Source organism: Arabidopsis lyrata, assembly GCF_000004255.2.
Source record: "Arabidopsis lyrata subsp. lyrata unplaced genomic scaffold ARALYscaffold_1, whole genome shotgun sequence".
Lineage (NCBI taxonomy): Eukaryota > Viridiplantae > Streptophyta > Magnoliopsida > Brassicales > Brassicaceae > Arabidopsis > Arabidopsis lyrata.
In genome coordinates, this window is record NW_003302555.1 from 28,567,358 (window position 1) to 28,586,860 (window position 19,503).

The 19,503-nt window shown below is 37.3% G+C and overlaps 5 protein-coding genes across 11 annotated transcripts; 2 read left to right on the top strand and 3 right to left on the bottom strand.

Annotated features, from left to right (window-relative positions):
- Positions 1–2,243, bottom strand: LOC9330504. The gene is made up of 3 exons (XM_002894397.2): positions 1,504–2,243; positions 502–619; positions 1–404 (listed from the first exon to the last, which is right to left on the bottom strand). The coding sequence occupies exons 1-3, from the start codon at positions 2,103–2,105 to the stop codon at positions 174–176; spliced, it is 951 nt and encodes a 316-aa protein (XP_002894443.1). The 5' UTR covers positions 2,106–2,243; the 3' UTR covers positions 1–173.
- A 1,188-nt stretch (positions 2,244–3,431) lies between these two features.
- Positions 3,432–6,988, top strand: LOC9330505 (mechanosensitive ion channel protein 4). Its single transcript, XM_002891707.2, has 5 exons — positions 3,432–5,517; positions 5,605–5,728; positions 5,813–6,106; positions 6,200–6,402; positions 6,491–6,988. The coding sequence occupies exons 1-5, from the start codon at positions 3,797–3,799 to the stop codon at positions 6,789–6,791; spliced, it is 2,643 nt and encodes an 880-aa protein (XP_002891753.1). The 5' UTR covers positions 3,432–3,796; the 3' UTR covers positions 6,792–6,988.
- A 191-nt stretch (positions 6,989–7,179) lies between these two features.
- Positions 7,180–10,116, top strand: LOC9327816 (E3 ubiquitin-protein ligase CCNB1IP1 homolog). Of its 5 annotated transcripts, none has more exons than XM_021011526.1 (10): positions 7,180–7,263; positions 7,367–7,456; positions 8,057–8,174; positions 8,274–8,346; positions 8,441–8,486; positions 8,591–8,621; positions 8,854–9,109; positions 9,208–9,377; positions 9,481–9,742; positions 9,830–10,116. In XM_021011526.1, the coding sequence occupies exons 3-10, from the start codon at positions 8,105–8,107 to the stop codon at positions 9,834–9,836; spliced, it is 915 nt and encodes a 304-aa protein (XP_020867185.1). In that variant the 5' UTR covers positions 7,180–7,263; positions 7,367–7,456; positions 8,057–8,104; the 3' UTR covers positions 9,837–10,116. The 5 variants fall into 5 exon arrangements, with proteins under 5 accessions (XP_020867185.1, XP_020867184.1, XP_020867186.1 ...); XM_021011525.1 differs by having other exon boundaries at positions 8,068–8,174; XM_021011527.1 differs by having other exon boundaries at positions 8,068–8,174; positions 9,511–9,742.
- Positions 9,968–12,802, bottom strand: LOC9327817 (trifunctional UDP-glucose 4,6-dehydratase/UDP-4-keto-6-deoxy-D-glucose 3,5-epimerase/UDP-4-keto-L-rhamnose-reductase RHM2). 2 transcript variants are annotated; one of them, XM_021011481.1, is made up of 3 exons: positions 12,417–12,439; positions 10,693–12,264; positions 9,968–10,618 (listed from the first exon to the last, which is right to left on the bottom strand). In XM_021011481.1, the coding sequence occupies exons 1-3, from the start codon at positions 12,423–12,425 to the stop codon at positions 10,175–10,177; spliced, it is 2,025 nt and encodes a 674-aa protein (XP_020867140.1). In that variant the 5' UTR covers positions 12,426–12,439; the 3' UTR covers positions 9,968–10,174. The 2 variants fall into 2 exon arrangements, with proteins under 2 accessions (XP_020867140.1, XP_020867141.1); XM_021011482.1 differs by lacking the exon at positions 12,417–12,439 and adding an exon at positions 12,474–12,802 and having other exon boundaries at positions 9,970–10,618.
- On the bottom strand, positions 12,178–17,616 carry LOC9330506 (mitogen-activated protein kinase 18). Of its 2 annotated transcripts, XM_021011484.1 has the most exons (11): positions 17,369–17,616; positions 16,747–17,155; positions 16,533–16,660; positions 16,353–16,412; positions 15,865–16,014; positions 15,622–15,777; positions 15,300–15,511; positions 15,057–15,158; positions 14,717–14,892; positions 14,166–14,642; positions 12,178–12,264 (listed from the first exon to the last, which is right to left on the bottom strand). In XM_021011484.1, exons 1-10 carry the CDS (start codon positions 17,390–17,392, stop codon positions 14,209–14,211), a joined length of 1,851 nt encoding a protein of 616 aa, XP_020867143.1. In that variant the 5' UTR covers positions 17,393–17,616; the 3' UTR covers positions 12,178–12,264; positions 14,166–14,208. The 2 variants fall into 2 exon arrangements, with proteins under 2 accessions (XP_020867143.1, XP_020867142.1); XM_021011483.1 differs by lacking the exon at positions 12,178–12,264 and having other exon boundaries at positions 13,981–14,642.
- Between the last annotated feature and the right edge of the window lie 1,887 nt (positions 17,617–19,503).

Here is a 19,503-nt window from a genome sequence, read left to right on the forward strand (position 1 = left end):
GGTCAAAACACCAAGTATTCGGATGTGTACCCTTATCAGTTGCAATTGTTGCAAGTAAAAAATGGAAGTGAAGGGTTCATTTTCATAAGAGTTTGTTTTTTTGGTTCAACTTCCATTTTGTAAGAACATTAAATTGATGTCTACAACAAATAAATCTTTGTTAGGGTTTTAACTCAGGCGAGAGGAGTACAGATAGTTCGGCTTAGGTTCTGAATCTCCATCAGCAATCTTGAGACTGAGTCTTGTACCTCTTGAGGAACTTGTAGCTTCGGATGTGCCAAGTCTAATGGATATAGTGTGATGACTTTCATCACAACAGACAAGTGCAAGTGCTTTGTTTTGCCATCCCATACACTCTGGTTTGGAAACTTGCACTTCTCTTTTAACACGCATTTCTCACACACCTAGTACGCAAAAAAAAAAAAGACTTGGTTAGATGCAGTTGGGGAGTTGCAAAATGAGATAAAGACAGCGTAGTGTGTGTGTATACATAAAGCTTACATTATTCTCATGGATATCGAAAAAGTTGCGCAATGTTTTAGCAGCGAATACCGCCCTTTTTTCCAAACTCGGGCAACCAAAGAGCACAATCTTCTTCAGGTCGCTACCTGATAACCACCTGTAAGTTAAATCTGGGGTTATGTAAAGCCGTGGAAACAATAAGATGATCGAATCAATCTCAAACTGCCTAGCTGCAACAATCGGTACGGGCGAATAAAATGCTGCAGGGATTGAGGCAATTAAGACTATACATTCTAGGCATCTATGCGACAACTAGCCTATGGTCAAAACAAAAGACATCAATTCATCACAAAAGATTCCTCATTCCATTAGAAGTAGCACAGAACCCCTCCTTTCCCAACTTCACTATACTCTCCAAGAAATGTTAAACATACAACAATGCAAACTCTAAGCAGTGTCGCACTGTATAGAAATGAACTGCATACTGAGAATTTTTCACCAGGACATGCCCAAGTTTTTCATCAGAGACCCATGAAGATGAACATTTCAACAAACATTTCTCTAAACGAACCCTAATCTTTATCCATCAATTATCCAAACAACAATTTAACTAAGGGCAAATAAAATGCTGCAGGGTATGGCAATCAAGACAATACAAGAGATTCTAAAACTTGACACTCAAGAAATAGTTCCATCTGAAGCATCTACAAATGTATTAACGACTTCTTACATCAGAATTTCTCAATCAATGCTACAACTAGCCTGCAATCGAACCACAAGAACTCAATGCATCACAAAAGATTCCTCATTCCTAAAGAACTAGCACTAAACCCCTCTTTTCCAACCCCAACCTATACTCCCCAAGAAATGTTACATATACTTCAATGCAAACTCACGACAAGTTTTTCAAATGAACATGAACATTTTTCACATACATTTTCTCTAAACGAAGCCTAAGGAGAATCAATTATCCAAACTTTTAACAATCTGATAGAATCAACACAATATGTATGATCAGTATACAAGTAAAAAGATTCTTACTTTGCTATTTCCTGGTAATCCTTTCCAAATCTTTCGGCAGCAAACTTAACAAAAGTTCTAGCATACTCTTCATCAAGATTCCCCATATCCAACTTTTCTCCAGTAATGAAATTAGCCTTGTTCAAATACCCTTCTTTATGCAGAAGCCTCACAAACGAAACCATCTCTATAGGAAGCTCCTTATAAACCCTAATCACGTCCTCCTTTTCCCTACTATGTTTCTTCATCTCCTTCTCTTCATCTCCTTTAAACAACTTGTAAAGATTATTCCTTTTCTCGTTTTGCTCTGTTTTCTCTGATATCAAAACCTTCCCCTTGTGCTTCTTCTTTCTCACAGGTTCCGATTTCTTCAGTTCAATGAGTTTCCTCTCCAATTCCAAAAGCTTTCTCTTCAATTCGTTGCCCTCTTCTTCTTCGATTTCGCTCGTTTCTGATTTGGGTCTTAATCCAACAGCCTCTTCGAAGAAAACAGAGAGTGGCTTCTTATGAGCTTCTTCCGATGTAAAGTTTCTGGAAACAATCAAAGGCGAGACAAACTGAGGTTTCAAGAGAGTCTTAAACAAAGTTTGATTTTTGAGAATTGTTTTGAGCAGAATCGCCATGGCTTCAGAGATTCAGCTTGCGAAATCAAATTTGGAAGATTCAGTGATTAATAATAATCAATAAGCGCCATTGAAGCACCTGAGATCTTCTCTAGAGAGTGACGCAAAGGGTTTTAGAGAGGGTCTTTAGAAGAGAGGAGATGATTCTTCATATAAACCAAACCGGTGTCCGGTTAAATTAGATTTGTACCGGAAATTTGGTTAACAAAATTTGGAAATTAGGTTTCCGATCATCAGAGTTGCAAACAATGTATGCCGTCGATCTGAAATAACTTCAAAAAAAATTTGGACCATTTCTCGAATTAAGCGTGTCATCCTAGCACAGGGGCCATGCTAATATTCCAATTTTTGTGAAGGTAACAATCGCTTTGTCGACTCTAATGGTATATAAACACTCTGTTTTACTAATAAAACAAGCGATATGGGACATAAGATAGAACAAGATTTGAATTTGGGCTATTTCAATAAACTGAATGAGCCCAATAAGATATTTAGTCAGGCCCGTTTTTCCTAAATATCTAAAAAAATAAGTGATTTTTTTCACTTTTACAATAAAAAATCTAGGAAATCTTTAGATCATTCACATGGACACATGAATCAAACAGCTTTTTATTTTATTTTTTTGTCACATGTATCAGACTGTTTTCTTCTGATTCATGCATTTATATTTGAAAATAATTATTCATTTATCTGGCCAGTAATAATTATGTAACATTTTATATATATATATTAGACAATTACAAGATATATGAAAACAAATTCTTCTGTGACCACTCTTATTGAACCATGTGTCTCTCTGTTCACACATTACCTAAACTGCATTTTGTATCCTAATCGACCTGCCGTTTTTATCAAAAAACGTGTCATTTTCGTGTCGTTTTCTATTTGTTTCCAATTAGGTCTCTTTTAAAAATTTGTATATACGCCTCACAGAAACAAAAAAAAACTATTAAGCAGACCAAACTTTAGCCAACCACGTGTCTGACTCATATACCATTAGTTAATTTATTATCACCTCTGCGCCGTAAGATCTCACCACGTAAGCTAATTTTCACCAATCCGATAAGTTTATTTATTAATTATTAATAATGTTACAACAATTTTTATTACTTCTTCAACTGCTTCGTTTCTGGACAGTGAACATGGCCCCCATTTTTTCTTCAACAATTTAAAATTTGGTTTTTTAAAAAAAAATTCTTGAGCTTCCAAGTTCCAACACCATTTGTGTTACTTTTGACTTTTAATCGAGTTTTTTTTTTTAGTTTGCTAGTGAGAGAAAGACACGAGTCTATGTTTTGGTCTGAGTAGATAGTCGTGAAATGTTTTTAAATGATTCAGAAGCGGAAAATAGAAAAATGATAATATCACCTGATCGATAACTCCATGTTCGTCTTCTTCCAGTACAACATAAACTAAAAAAAATATTGATTTTTTCTTATCTAGGTTTAAACATTGTCTTTTAGCCCTAGCAAGATCATCACAATCTCACATGGTTCAACATTATTTTTTAAAAAAAATACTAATTAAAATGATTTAAATATCATCCACCATTACTTGTAGAAAATCAAGAATCAACTTTTCTTTTTCCTCTTTCTCAAAAACAAAAACAAAACCAAACTTTTTACTTCAAGAAAACAAAAAACCCAAGTTTTGTTTTACTATCACGACCAGAAAGTTTGAATCTTTCAAAAATGGCCGTTGATTCGAATGATCAACGGCGAGATGTTGTTGTCAAGATCGACGGTGAAGACAATGGTGATTCAGAAAAGTTTTGGAGAGAATCAAGCATTAACTTCTGGCATACTGATAAGAGCTCTAAACCACCCGGAGGTGGAGAAGACGACGGAAGTTTTGATTTCATGCGGCGGAGGAGTGATAAATCAGAGGAGCCAGATCCACCCTCGAAGCTCATCAATCAATTTCTCAACAAGCAAAAAGCTTCCGGTGATGAAATCTCTCTCGACATGGAAGCTAACATGCCTGAGCTTCAAAGCAACACGATTCCTCCGTCCTTGGGTGCAGTTTCCGGGTCTGCTTCACCAGTAACGGCGACGGCTACGGCAAGTTACCGTAACGGAACCGGTGATGCGATTAGACGGAGGCAGAACAGAGTCACGCTTTCTCCGTCTGTTAAAGATAGTGATAGTAGTGGAGATGAAGAAAACAGAGTAGATGGATTAGAGGTTGTCAAGTGTAGCTCCAATAGATCGACGATGAGGACTAAGACTTTGATGAAGACGAAGACTAGATCTAGATTGATGGATCCTCCAACTCCGACGTATCCGGAGATGGTTTCTGGTCGGACTCCAAAGTCCGGGAATTTAAAACCCGGTTTTAGTGGGAGAAACACTAAACCGGGAACTCCAAACCAAGGAGGAGCCATGGATATGGAAGAAGAGGAAGATCCTTTCTCGGAGGAGGATTTACCGGAAGGTTTAAGGAAGGAGAAGTTATGTGTTTGGGTTATTATGGAATGGATTTTTCTGATTCTGATCATTGCTGGTTTGATTTGTAGCCTTGTTATACCTTACTTGCGTGGTAAGACACTTTGGGACCTAGCTCTATGGAAATGGGAAGTGATGGTTCTTGTCTTGATATGTGGGAGATTGGTTTCTAGTTGGTTTGTGAAGCTATTCGTCTACTTTGTTGAAAGTAATTTTCTTTGGAGAAAAAAGGTTTTGTATTTCGTTTACGGGATTCGAAAGGCGGTACAGAACTGTCTATGGCTAGGGCTTGTGTTGATCGCATGGCATTTCTTGTTCGACAAGAAAGTAGAAAGAGAGATGCGCAGCACTGTGCTTAAGTATGTGACTAAAGTGTTAATTTGTCTACTCGTTGCTGTTATCATCTGGCTCATAAAGACTTTACTGGTTAAAGTTCTTGCTTCCTCTTTCCATATGAGTACTTACTTCGATCGAATTCAAGAATCGTTGTTTACTCAATATGTGATTGAGACTCTCTCGGGACCTCCTCGCATTGAGATTCATATAGAAGAGGAGAAAGTAGCAAACGATATAAAGACCTTCGAGATAGCGGGACGTAAGCTATCTCCTCTAGGTCCAAAGGCGGCTTCTTCTTCGCCACAAGGGACTGTTGGAAGCGGAAGGCTGCAGAAGAGTCCGAGTAGAGTTGGGAAAAGTCCGGTGCTTTCGCGGTGTGGTTCTAAGAAAGAAGGAGAGAAAGAAGGGATAAGGATCGATCATTTGCAGAGAATGAACACTAAAAACGTTTCAGCTTGGAAAATGAAGAGGCTGATGAATGTTATAAGAAAAGGAACTCTTTCTACTTTAGATGAACAAATACAAGACACGACGACTCAAGAAGATGATAAAGCCACACAAATAAGAAGTGAATTTGAAGCAAAACTTGCAGCGAGGAAGATTTTTCAGAATGTTGCTGAGCCTGGATCCAGGTATATACACTATAATCTTATGAACAACTTTGATTTAATGTTTGTTAAAGATAAGATAAAAAAACAGAGGATTTTTTCTGGTTTTAGGTACATATATATGGAAGACTTTATGCGTTTTCTGTCTGAAGATGAGTCTGAAAGAGCAATGGATCTCTTTGAAGGAGCTTCTGAAAGTCACAAAATCAGTAAATCTTGTCTGAAGAATTGGGTGGTAAGTGTTTGTTTTAAATTCAACTTTCATAAGCTTTCTTACATACGTATGAAAATGACTCTAAGTTCTTAAATCTTTCTCTAGGTTAATGCTTTTAGAGAACGAAGAGCACTAGCTCTAACATTAAACGATACAAAAACAGCAGTGAACAGGCTTCATCGAATCGTCGATGTATTGGTCAGCATTGTGATTTTAATCATCTGGCTTCTCATTCTCGGAATCGCTACAACTAAGTTCTTGCTTGTCATAAGCTCTCAGCTTCTTCTTGTAGTCTTTGTGTTTGGAAATTCATGCAAAACCATCTTTGAAGCTGTCATTTTCGTCTTCGTTATGCATCCGTTTGATGTCGGTGACAGGTGTGAAATAGACGGTGTCCAGGTTTGTCCCTTTAAACTCTGTTTCTGCCTTTACATTAACTCAATACTTAAAAGAAAGAGCTAATCCTCTGGTTTTTTTTTTTTGTATATATAGCTGATTGTGGAAGAGATGAACATTTTGACTACTGTCTTTCTTCGATTTGATAATCAGAAGATTGTATATCCCAACAGTCTTCTCGGTACAAAACCTATCGCTAACTATTACCGCAGTCCGGATATGCAAGATGCCATTGAGTTCTTTGTCCATATAGCAACTCCACCTGAAAAGACAACCGCCTTGAAACAGAGGATACTCAGGTTAGTAGCTAAAACCCTAAACCCTCAATCATAAACTTTAAAAAACATTGCCTAATATGAATTTTTTGTTTTTTGTGTGTTTATGCAGCTATGTAGATAACAAGAAGGATCATTGGCATCCATCGCCGATGATCGTGTTTAGAGATATGTGTGGACTAAACAGTGTGAAGATCGCGATGTGGCCAACCCATAAGATGAATCATCAAGATATGGGAGAGAGATATGTGAGGAGAGGTCAATTACTTGAAGAGATTGGTAGATTATGCAGAGAGTTGGATATCGAATATCGGTTATATCCTCTTAACATCAACGTAAAAAGTCTTCCTGCTGCTACTCCGATCACTTCTGATCGCATTCCTCCTAGCTGGAATCAACAACGCAGTGTTTAAAGATTGGAAAATTTTGAGTACTTTTTTGTGTTTTTGTATTTGTAGCGAGTGAAAAAGAGAGATTTTTTCGTCTTCCTTCTCATTCTCTTTCTCTTTTATTGTTATAAGGACTTGAGGATTCTTCATTTTCATTGGAAAATCTGAGTCTGTTTTGAGTGGTTATAGTCATGAAATAAAAGCTTACGGCATTTGAATAATTGATTCTATAAGCAGTTGTGTCTGTTGAAGTCTTGAAGATCAACAATGAACCAAAAAAAGGAAGTCTTAGCTTAACAAAACCGACGACGCCGTTTAGCGATATACATAACCTTCAACACAAGCGCGACGTCGTTTTGTTGAACATAACGTTTCAACACAAGCGACGTCGTCTTTAGATTTTTATTGCGCACTCAATTCATTTTTGCTACTGCTCATTATTTCTGGAAATTTGAAATCTTCGTTTCTCGCGCCGGCATAGAAATCAGCGAGAGAGGTAACGATCCTTGAAGCTCTTGTGTTTTCTCTCGGATTTGCATCTGCTTCTTCTTCGATGCGGTTTTTGAGATCCTGCTGCTGTTTTTGGTGTTATTCTTCAGATTCCGTCAGATCGGTTAGCTTAATCGCCGTTTGTTGTTCTTCATCACTCTCTGCGACGCGTTTTCTCTGTCGCTCTATCAGAATCGCAGGTAAGCTTCTTCAATTTCTTCTTAGATCTTCACATTCATGCTGTGATTTCGTTTCTAGACTTAAGCTCTTTCCAATTTCGAAGGTTTGTGTCAATCTCAAATTAGGGAGATTGATAAATCAATTTGTCTCCAGTATTCTGTAGAATCGTAAGTCGGCAGCTAACTGTTGAATTGAGTTGATCTCTGTGCTGTAGAAACCCTAATTTCGGGACTGTGCAGTCGAAATTTTGCCGATCTCTGAAATCTAAGCAGTTTTATGCTGAATTTCTAGGGTTTCCGTTTTCAAAATCGTTTTAATGTCTTCTTAAAATCCTGATTACTAACGATTATCACAGTTAGTGTAAGTTTTGTACCTCTCCGATGACTATGAACTGCTAATTACTGAAGTTCGATAGATCTGATTGCTTCCTTTGTATTTCCATAAACCTGTTGTACAAAATTCGTGTTTGCAATTTAACAATTTGCAGCAGTTAGAATGAATCTAGGTTAATCAAAACTTGTATTGGGAATACTATTTTATTGGTGATATAAATGAACTTAGTTCTATGGAGAATGGAAGTTTCATTTAGAGCATGGCTCTTTATCTTGTTTCATATGAAGTTAATTTGCAGGTGCGTAGCAGCTTGGGTACTTATATTAGACGCTGACATGAGATGCAACGCGTGTTGGAGGGATCTGGAGGGCAGGGCCATTTCCACCACTTGCGGTCACTTATTATGTATCCTATTTACACTTTCTACTTTTCTTTTGTGTACCTGTTTGCGTCCTTTAGCAACACTTGTGAGCTTGAATAAGATAACCTTAACACCATGAAAAGGCACTGAAGATGCCAGCAAGATTCTCAGTAATGATGGGGCATGTCCCATTTGTGATCAAGTACTCTCCAAGAGGTAAAACTTCCCTAAGCTACTTGCCTAGCTTCAGTTTAGTCGTAGTCGCCTTATTTCCTGCTTGACAGTTTGTCTCTTTATCTTTCCATCTTAGTCTAATGAAACCTGTGGATATCAATCCAAATGAAGAATGGATAAATGTAAGTGGTTGTGCTGAAATACGCAAGGATACTATAGCTTTTTTGCTTTTCCAGTTTCCAATATTCACATCTTACATCTCCTCATTTCTTACCTGTGTTATCAGATGGCGATGGCTGGAATTTCTCCACAAATACGTATCCTTTTCATAAATGTAGTCTATTTCATTCTTGGTAGAATCATTTGTCAGTTGCAACTATGGTTTTCAATTGATAAAATGTCCCTTCTGTAGTCTGAGTCTGTATTTGATATCTAAACTCAAGTGCTATAACTTTATCCATCAAGTGACTGTGTCTTTTGCATTTGTAAGAGTTGGTATAGCAACAGTTTAAAGTTCAAGAACCCCTCGTTTTCCTTAACTGAATCTAGTGATGAAGAGTGCATACCGAAGTGTAATGTTTTACATTGCCCAAAGGGACTTAGAGATGCAGTACAAGATGAATAGAGTTGTTGCACAGTGTCGTCAGAAATGTGAGGGTATGCAAGCAAAGTTTAGCGAGAAAATGGAGCAGGTGCATACAGCATACCAGAAGATGGGCAAGAGGTGTCAGATGATGGAGCAAGAGGTAGAAAACTTGACCAAGGATAAGCAAGAGCTCCAAGAGAAGTTCTCTGAGAAATCAAGGTCAGTAACTTAAGATACGTATTTTTTTTCCTGGTTCTCTTCCCTATATTAAACTCAATTGTGATAAGAAGGTACCTTAATTGTGTTTGAATTAACAGACAGAAGAGGAAGCTTGATGAGATGTATGACCAGCTAAGAAGTGAGTATGAGTCAGTCAAACGTACAGCCATCCAACCAGCAAACAACTTCTATCCGCGACACCAAGAACCCGACTTTTTCTCTAACCCAGCAGTTAACATGATGGAGAACAGAGAGCCCATTCGCAAAGGTTAATTTAACTACACTATTTCTGTGCCTGGAGCTTAGTGCTTATGATCCTGAGTCTATTTTTGGTTAAATATCTCCAAATCAAGTTGACTTATTTGATGCAGACCGCTCGTTTTTCTCTCCTGCAACACCAGGACCTAAAGATGAGATATGGCCAGCAAGACAGAACAGTTCAAATTCGGGTCCATTCGACATCTCCACTGACTCACCCGCGATTCCATCCGATCTTGGAAACAGAAGAGCAGGAGGAGGACATCCTGTATATGGTGGTGGTGGCACTTCTAATCCCCAGTCAACTCTACGAAACCTTATTCTCTCCCCTATTAAGCGTTCTCAGCTCTCTCGTTCCCGCCCTCAACTGTTCACGTAAGCAAACTATAGCCATTAAAAATAGACCAAATTCACATCAGGTACTTGGATTTGTTCTAAAAAACGTGTTGCTTCTCTTCTCAGGCTATAGCTTCAGAATCAAGTTCAAGTTTTCTGAAACTGCCTTGGTGGAAGCCCTAATGGTCAGTAAGTGACTCTTCTTTTTTTATAAGCTGTATGTCTTAGTAAATAAAAATATGAGGGAAAATGTAGGATTTGAGAAAAAGAAAAACTCTCGTCTATATAAATATTAATGGTAAATCATATTTTAGTAGAATCAATATAGTGAAACTACCTACAAGGATCATAAGACGATGAGTAAATATAAAAAGATATTTCTGTTGAAAGAAAAGGCAAAAAGAAAAAAAAAAGTAAAAGAAACAATTTAAAGTAAGCACTTGTGGCAAGAGTGTGATGTTCATTGAAGGCTTAGGTTCTCTTGTTTGGTTCAAAGACGTATTTGATCAGTGACTCTTTGATGGGTAGCATCTCTGGGAACTCCTTGCTTAGTTTAGATCCATCCATTTCGTTGTTGCTTCGAGCAGCAACAATGACCTTTGCTTGTTCTTCCAATGTGAAGTTGGACCATTTAAAGCCTGGCTCGATGTAATTCGTGTACATCTCCAGTATCTCGTTGTGGCTCACCACCCCTGGGTTGGTGAAGTTCCATATCCCTCTTAGGTTTCTCTTCGCCATCTCGATGGAGATCGGGAGAAGCTCGTCCAGTATGGTCATGCTGTTCGGGATGTCCACCACTTTGTTGTAGCGTGAGATCTTCGTGATGAAGTTTCTCGGGTTGTTTAGGTCTGAGGAGATTGGCATCCGGACTCTCAAGGTACATACATTGTCATATTCTCTCAAGAGCTCCTCAACCTGGTGGAAAAACAGAGCAATTATGAACAAAGACACATGGTTTTTGAGAATGTTGATAAGGTGTACTATATTACCATGGCTTTGGTTTTCGAGTAGAAAGAACCAAAGAAATTTGGCTTGTCTTCTTCCTTGAAACCTATACCCGAACCCTCAGGATGTGCAGCATCATACTCAAAGATGCAACCGGTGGCAAAGTTCATCATCAAGAGATCATTCTCTCTGCAAACATCAGCTAGAGTCAAAGTACCAGCGACATTTACACGGATGGTCTCTGGTTTGTGAGATTCACACCAGTCAACGTTGGGTCTGCCAGTTAAACCAGCAGCATTAAACACATGAGTAGGTTTGATGCTACGAATATCCGCCACAAGAGAAGCTCTGTCCTCCAAACGTCCTTTCCCATACTCATATGTAATCCCTTGCTTCTCACATAGTTTCCCTAGAAGACCACCAAGCCAACCGGTCTTACCATAGATCAAAAACTTCAACGAAGCTTTGTCACCAGAACCACCACCCTTAGGTGTTACAACCGTAAATGTCTGGACCGTGTTGCTTGAAGCGTCTTTCTTCTCACTAGATCCATCAGAAAGTCTTCCACCGGGCATCATAAGCATTCTTGGATGAGGAAGCAAAGCTCCAGAAACATCACCCCACCACTCAGGATTCTGAGTGTACCAGTCCATTGTCTTCTTCAATCCATCTTCCCATGTTGTTCGCTCTTGCCATCCCAATTTCTTCAGCTTCTGATCATCAAGGAAGTACCTTTGATCATTAAAGGGTCGGTTCTCAACAAACTGAATGCTTGACTCAGGGTCTTTCCCGAAAAGTTTGCAGATGTCTCTAGCCACATCGATCACTCTCCTTTCTCTCTTTGTACCGATATTGTAGACATGACCGATTTCTCCTTTGTGAAGAACAACCTCAAAAGCCTCAGCAACGTCTTCACAGTACAAGTAACTCCGGACATTAGATCCATCTCCATGGATGGGAAGCGGCTTCCCACTCATAGCCAACAAGATGAACTTAGGAATCATTTTCTCAGGAAACTGGTTAGGCCCATAAACATTGTTCCCGCGGGTGGTAATAACTGGCAATCCATATGATCTACCATAAGCCATCACAAGCATCTCAGCACCAGCCTTAGTGGCAGAGTAAGGATTCGTCGGTAACAGCTGAGAAGCTTCATGGTTTCCTACAGCAGCATCCTCATCGGTTTCTCCATAGACTTCATCAGTACTCACATGGATAAACCTCCTGATCTGTCCTGTAACTTTACAGGCTTCCAAAAGAACATGAGTACCATAGATATTGTTCTTGGTAAACTCAAAGCTATTACCAAAAGAGTTATCAACATGAGTTTGAGCAGCAAAATGCATTATGGTATCAATGTTTTCAGTAATGAGAAGGTAGTTAACGAGATCATCACTAGCGATATCTCCTTTGACAAACTTGAAGTTTGGTGAAGAAAATGAAGGATCAAGATTCTTCAGATCTGAACAGTAATCAAGCTTGTCCAACACAACGATCTTGTAATCCGGATAGCTACGGATTAATCTGTTGGCAACATGAGAAGCAATGAATCCAGCAGCTCCAGTAATGAGAATGTTCTTTGGCTTATACGTAGTAGTATCATCCATTTTTGAAATCTGCAAAAAAAAAATAAAAAACGTCACAAGGAAAATTCAGAACCGGATCATATGAAAAGGAAATCAGATCCAGATCTCCAATTCAGCAACAGATCTTAAAACATTTCATATGGGATCATAAACAGAAAACATATAAATATATTGTCACTCACGTATAACATTTCACAAAATTATAGAAACAGAAAGAGAGAGAAACAATTTTTACGTACCGACACAATTCAGGTTAGAATCAGATAACCCAAGAGAGAAGAAGATCGTAAGAGAGTACTTAGAGATAGAGAGAGAGGGGGAAACTTCACCAAGAATAGAGAGAGAAATATGAAAAGAAAAAACAGTAGAGAGGAAGAAGAAGAAGAAGAAGAAGAGGGAATCTACGGTCTACGGAGCTTCTCTCAACAATGCGCCTCTTATATTCTGAGACAGTTACGGAGAACCGTAGGAGCCAATTGACTAATTTACCCTTTCTTCTCTTAGATATTACGGATTTCTCGTGAGTCTAGCGTCCGACATTAAACTCATGTCTTTTTCTCTCTTTTTTTCCAACATAAATGTGAGTCTATTTATTGGCTCTCTACTAAATTAGGATATTCAGATAAATTAAAATAGAATGATGTTTTGATAAGTAAACTATATGTATAAAGAAAGAAAATAAATATTTTGCAATATTTCCAAATTATAGCCATTGACGAACAAAATATGATTTTCCTTATTTAGAAAGTATATCTTGGGAATTAATTAAAATCCCTGGGTTCTTTTTGTTTAAAACATCTGGGTTTATTTATGATGTAACGTAGATACATATGTCAGTTCTAAAAATTGATTACTTGATTAAAAAGATAACTACAGGTCCTTTAACAAAAAAAAAAAAAAAAAAAAGATAACTACAGGTCAACCTGAGATTTAATATTACTTTTAACGGATCATTTAATGCAGATGCTTAATGTCACTCTCACGACGATACACAATGGTACAATGGTTGGGTGTGAGTAATATAAAAATGAGAAAAAATAGAAAAATTGTGTAGAAGTTGTATGTTGGATGTAAGTTTACACTTGGATATGAATATTAAAATAAAGATAAATATTACACTCTCTTTATCTCTCTCTTCTCTCTCTTTAATTATAATAATAAAAAATTATTTACATCCACACTTACACATATGCCATTGTGTATGCTCTAACGAAATAATTGATTTGTTTCCTTTTTAGTCAATAAATATTAAATATTTAAATAGATCAAATATACACTACTTTTTCATGCTTGTTAAATTGAGTAAGTGATATTCGTTATTATTAGTTAATGGACTCCCAATATGATGAGTTCCGGCCTATAAAATTGGCGGGTAAATTATAAACATTTTAATGGCGTCAAAAATTAGAAGATCAGTCTTGAGGTCAAGAGCATTCCTTTCTTTCGTTGGCAAGTTTTTTCATTTTGTAACCATTGAATAAAATTGACTAATTATGATCTGAGAAAGAGTGGCTTACGGAGATGAAAAATCTAAGGACCAATGTCTTTTTTTCAACTTCCACATTCTTCGGCATTATGTTGTCTATATTAACCAATCAACACCACATTTTCAAACAATCAAAAGAGATTCCTCATTGTTGAAGAACAACAAAGACTAATGGGACCGATTAAGAAGTTTAAGAAGTATATAATCACCACGATATTCTTCTCTACGGTGAACTACGCTTATGGCAAATTCAAAGATTATGGAGCCAACAAGATAACCGAAACAATAACCGGGACTGACCCGCAATCAGACTAATCCAAGGCGATCTTGTTCTGGAGAGTTACAACTAAATAAAAGTCTTTATCATATCATTGCAACGAAGTTCAAATCAGAGCCAGACTGAATAATAATACTTACATAAAAACTAGAGAGAGACCAGAATCACCTGGAGGAAGATGTCGAGGTTAAAGACTTGTCTGAAGTGTTGTCTATGATGCTGTGCCGTAACTAATTGTGCCTATGTTCCGGTGTGCTGCTACTGCAACCGCTGCAGCTCCAGCTGGACCAAACTGTGATTGTGCCTGTAATAGCTTAGCATCGATGGCCATATGTGTGTTGTTGTTGTTTAGTTGATCTATATTGGGGAGCCGTGGTTGAAAGTAAGGGTTTGGGTGGCTCATAGTCTCAACGTCTGTTTGGTTAGTTGTAGCAGCTGGCGGCTCGGTGGGAACGAATTGGTGGACAGGATTTTGTGGTTTTGGCGGAAAACAAGAAGCTTCTACATTGCGATTCTCTGGGTTCGTCATGGTGTATGCTCGGAAGTAGCAATGAGGAGATGAAACTGCGCTTCTGAAATAAGCTTCTTTGAGGTTCCTGCCATTCTCATAGGATACAGATGATTCCAAAACTCGACCTGGTCTACCTGTAAAAACATGTGGTGAAAGTTAGGTAAAGTTTCTAACTTTAGGAAATAATATTTGGTGATATGACTGAGACCTGATGGTGGAACCCTTGGTGGAGGTCCGATAGATTTAGTAGGATACGCGGAAGTTGATGGATGTCCTGCAGAAGGAACTCCATTTTTTGAAGGCTCGAAAGTAACACGTCTACTATCTGTTGCACTCAAGTTGGGTTGTGTGGTGGAATGGACTACAGTTGAGTGAACCGTAGACCTGTGGAAAACAATCATATCTATTAGAAGAGTAGAGAAAAGATGAAAGTTTGCTTGAGGCCTTCAACCATATGCTTCACAAATGCCATGCAGTAACAGAAGAAAGAACAAAAGAAAAGCATATTCCCCACAGTTGACTTGTACAGAAAGAATGAGAAAACATACCGCGGAAGCGATGCATGTTTCCTCTCGAGAGGTATGACCGGCCCATTTCTGCTGCTATTTTCCTCTAAGTAAGTGAACTGCTGTCTAAGATGTCCAATGGCGCTGCAAGTAAAAAAGTCAAAACATGGATGAAAAGCCAGCCAAAAGTACGCGATTGGGCATAAATTCAAAGGGAGAAAGAAATAAAGAACGTTTCATTTGGTGAATAATAGTCAAAGCCCAAAGGTAGGAAGAAATTCAGACCTAGGATATACAAAATTAGACCCCTCAGATCCGCTCAAATAATCCTTGAGCAACTGAGGATGGTATTCCAGGATTTCTCTGTATATTAGTTCTCTAATGTCGTCCTTTGTCAACCTTCGTCTCTCAAATTCAAACTCCATCTTCGAGATTGGCTGACTTGAAGGTTCTCTTTCAACCTTAGAAAGACCCTTGAAGTAAGGATCAGCCAATGCCTATCGAAAAGATAGCAAAGTAATCAGAGATACACACAAGAAGCAAGGAAGCTTTTCAAAGAGAACCGAACAAGAATCTAATTACAAAGTGAAAATGACAGAATAGAGACCTCTGCAGGAGTCGGTCGATCCTTTGGATCGAAAGCCAACAGCCTCTGCAAAAGACGGAGTGCTAATGGATCTGCTTTGGAGAATTTTTGCGAGAAGGTGACAGGATTTTTCTTCCTCATTTCGGTCAAGTATTTTCTAGCTTTATCATTTCGAACCTACATCAGAGAAATAGATGTTTGGCTATACAGTTCAATATATATGTACTCCAGAAATTAATGTGAAGCAGAAAAAAGGTATCATACTCCAGATATTGTTTCTGATTTTGGTGTGCCAAGAAGATCAGTAATCAACTCCAACTGATGGACGACACTTTTTCCCGGAAACAATGGCTTCCCTGTTAGTACCTCCGCAAAGATGCAGCCAATGCTCCAAATGTCGATAGCTGGAGTGTACTGCAAAATAACATTAACTGTAAATCAGACTATGATGAAAAAACAAAACCACAAATATAAAGTTGCAGATGCAAAAGAAACCACTCAATGAACATAACCTGATACAAGGTTACCTGATTCATAGATTTTCAACTTCGGGGAGAGTTCAAAGTCATCCCTGAACAAGAATTATTTTAATATCCCACTGGGGCACAACTCTATACTTATACAAGTAACATCAAATATCAGCTATACTTTAACACTAATCTGCAGATATTCTACACTAAAGACTAATCTGTACATAATACCTAAAGCATAGCCAACTAGAGTGCATAGAAGAAATCCACAGTGACACCTACCTTCGAAAAGAATGATCCACAGAGCTCAGGTGCTCTATACCATCTTGTGGCAACATAGTCCTGCATCGGCGATTAAATCAAACACACAAAATTAACCAACCACACAACAAAATCAGACAATAACGAATAACATAATATAACGGCTAAAAAACAAAAGGTCTCCTCCGCGAAGCTACTAACCGTCCAAAAGACTGTTGTAGGAGTATCATTAAACGCTACTCTAGCCAATCCAAAGTCACAAACTTTCAACTTGCAATTTGCATTAGCCAGTATATTCTTTGGCTTAAGATCACGATGATAAACATTAGCTACAAAGCCCCGAAAAAAAATACAATTAGTTACACAACCTGAGAAATAAAAAATCATGTCCCAATAACAATGAAACAAATCACACCTGTATGCATGAACTTTAAAGCTCGAAGCATCTGATAAAGGAAAAACTGGTGGTGTTCACGAGTCAAATCATCATTAGCTTTAATAACTTGATGAAGATCTGATTCCATGAGCTCAAACACAACATAAATGTCTTTAAACTCTCTCTTGGAAGGAGGCAGCATAATGCTTTTGATTTCCACAATATCTGGATGCCGTAAAAGCCGAAGAAGCTTCACTTCACGGAGAATACGAAGCGCATCAGAGATATGTTCAAAGACATCATTAATCTTTTTAATAGCAACTTTCTCTCCAGTATGTGTATCAATAGCTGCACAAACAACTCCATAGCTTCCTTTACCAATAACTTCCAGAATCCGATATCTGTTAGCATCACCATACTCTGTGAAAAACTCCATCTCTTTCGTCCCCTGGTGAATCACAAAAGTAAATAAAACACAAACTTTATCCACACATCAACAAAAATAAGAAAAAATCCATCTTGTTTATGCTCATGCAACAAAACCTGATTGCAATTGAAAAAGGAAAGCTTTTTTTTTAAAATTTTGAAAAAGGAAAAGACTTTATCTTCTATTTCACACATTTAGAACCAAACCATGATTGAGAGAGAGCAAGAGACTAACCTTCTTCACTTGATTTTGTTGCATCTTCTTCAAAAAAATTTAATCTCAAATAACAAAATCTGGATCGGGTTTTCAAAAGGAAAAAAAAAAGCCCTAGATTGCTAAGAATCCCAGAAGGAAGAACTCTAATCAAGCCCAGTCTGTGAAGGAGACGATAGAGTGATAGAGAGAAGAACAAAACCTAGATCCAGCGATCGAAGAAGAAGAAGAAGACGAGAGAGGATTTTAAAAATACCGAATTTGAGATATTTTTTCTAAATTTGAATAAAAATAATTTCTAATTCTAGCAATTTCTCGTGGTACTTATTGCGTACGGGTGTGACAAATCCCAGATAGTGGCAGTTTCGTTATTTTAGATAACTTTGAGGGTAAAGTAATTATTGTTTTTCTCCCACTGTTGACGACCTTTTTTGAAAAATGACCCATTGGTTAAGACACCTGTTGCTGGACTTGGACCGTTTTATTTTTCTCTAATTCCGATTTTGACCCCTATCTTAATTTTTAATTATAATTCTAGCCACTCTTTTATCAAGTGGTCAATTGAACCCCCACGTGATTGTTTTTTCTCGTACAACTGAAAGGAATATATTTAACATTATCACAATTTGCTTATGATAAACATTTATAAAACAAATAATTTCCTCGATTTTTTTCTTAAATTGAATAATTTTTTTTTTTGGTCAAAATTGAATAATATTTTCGTCGAGTGATTTTTTTGAAGATATATATCCAATTGACTAATTTTCTTAAGTAAATAGATATTGGTAGAAGATATTGGTCTCAGATTTTAATTTAATTTGGTAAAGACGATACACAATTTATATATTAGGATATAAATACCATCTTTTAACTAACATTGAGAAAAAGAGTGTCAAGTTGTTTGCTTGATATTTATTTGATTATCTGTCGCTTATGTTTTAGTCAAAAAAATTTTTTTTTTTGGGATGATAAAAAACAAAAGAAAAAGAAAAAAAATATTGCAATCCTGATTGGTAAGTTTTTTGTTTGTTAGAAAAATGAAATAAATAGATTAATAATTTTGCAATTTCATGTGAAACGAAAAGTATATTGATTTTCACATGTCAATTTACACAATTTGGCGTTTGTATTTATTGAAAAGACCAACAATTAGTGTCTGGCTCACATTAAAAGTTTATCACAAGAGGTGCAAATCCATTAAAAGGTGAAGATTATGTTAAATATTATATCTGATCTTGATTTTATATGGAAAACAAATCCAACATCTTATTGTTGTATATGAGGCATTCAAATCTAAAGTTGGTCCATTACCTAAAGTACAAAATATCATAATTTCACACTATGATAATATTTTAAGGCGTTAAACCTAGGAAAAACTACAAAATCTACCACATTTTTTCAATTTCTTTCAAAATCTACCACATTCTTCTCCATCTTTCAACTCATACCACATTTTTTGTAAATTGACAATTTTGCCCTCACAGTTGATGGCAGTTTTCACGACTTGACAACATGCATTTTTTTCCTTCCCTACTAATCTCTCCTCTCTTGAAATCTGTGCGCTTTAACCCCACATTATTATTCCCTTGATAGAAAACGAAAAGTTTTCGTCTCTCTCACTTTCCCTTTCCCTGTCTCTCTCTTCTTCAGATCTTGTCTCATAATAAACGCTTTCGTTTTTGTCTCCAGATCTTGTCCCCAACTGGAAATTCTCTGTTGCGTCTAGATCTTGTCCCCGATTTCATCATCTTGCTCTATTATCATGAATCTCACATCTTGTCCACCAATTGTTCTCATTTAAGGATTTCGAATTTTATTTAGATTTTTCACCATCTATTTTGGTCCATAGATTAGTTGAGCATTATTGTCTTCACCTACCCGGATTATTGAATTTTTTTTCCTTCTATTTGCAGAATAACAAAAAAATCCAGTTGTCCCCGAGTAAATCCAGATCTCTGGCGGACACTTTCGTCTCTCTCACTTTCCCTTTCTCTTTCTTCTTCAGATCTTGTCTCATAATAAACGCTTTCGTTTTTGTCTCCAGATCTTATCCCCGATTGGAAATTCTATGTTGCGTCTAGATCTTGTCCCCGATTTTATCATCTTGCTCTATTATCATGAATCCCACATCTTGTCCATTAATTGTTCTCATTTAA

Excerpts from the sequence above, each read along its gene's own strand:
- LOC9330504 (XM_002894397.2), bottom strand. The coding sequence starts at position 2,105 with ATGGCGATTCTGCTCAAAACAATTCTCAAAAATCAAACTTTGTTTAAG. Across the intron at positions 620-1,503 it reads GATTACCAGGAAATAGCAAA|GTGGTTATCAGGTAGCGACC; the intron begins GTAAGAATCTTT and ends TTTAACTTACAG. Across the intron at positions 405-501 it reads TCGATATCCATGAGAATAAT|GTGTGTGAGAAATGCGTGTT; the intron begins GTAAGCTTTATG and ends TTTGCGTACTAG.
- LOC9330505 (XM_002891707.2), top strand. The coding sequence starts at position 3,797 with ATGGCCGTTGATTCGAATGATCAACGGCGAGATGTTGTTGTCAAGATC. Across the intron at positions 5,518-5,604 it reads GTTGCTGAGCCTGGATCCAG|GTACATATATATGGAAGACT; the intron begins GTATATACACTA and ends TTCTGGTTTTAG. Across the intron at positions 5,729-5,812 it reads CTTGTCTGAAGAATTGGGTG|GTTAATGCTTTTAGAGAACG; the intron begins GTAAGTGTTTGT and ends ATCTTTCTCTAG.
- LOC9327816 (XM_021011526.1), top strand. The coding sequence starts at position 8,105 with ATGAGATGCAACGCGTGTTGGAGGGATCTGGAGGGCAGGGCCATTTCC. Across the intron at positions 8,487-8,590 it reads CAAATGAAGAATGGATAAAT|ATGGCGATGGCTGGAATTTC; the intron begins GTAAGTGGTTGT and ends CTGTGTTATCAG. Across the intron at positions 9,110-9,207 it reads AAGTTCTCTGAGAAATCAAG|ACAGAAGAGGAAGCTTGATG; the intron begins GTCAGTAACTTA and ends TTGAATTAACAG.
- LOC9327817 (XM_021011481.1), bottom strand. Across the intron at positions 10,619-10,692 it reads ACTCGAAAACCAAAGCCATG|GTTGAGGAGCTCTTGAGAGA; the intron begins GTAATATAGTAC and ends TTTTTCCACCAG.
- LOC9330506 (XM_021011484.1), bottom strand. The coding sequence starts at position 17,392 with ATGCAACAAAATCAAGTGAAGAAG. Across the intron at positions 16,015-16,352 it reads GTGGATCATTCTTTTCGAAG|TACACTCCAGCTATCGACAT; the intron begins GTAGGTGTCACT and ends GTTATTTTGCAG. Across the intron at positions 15,512-15,621 it reads ATCGACCGACTCCTGCAGAG|GCATTGGCTGATCCTTACTT; the intron begins GTCTCTATTCTG and ends TCTTTTCGATAG.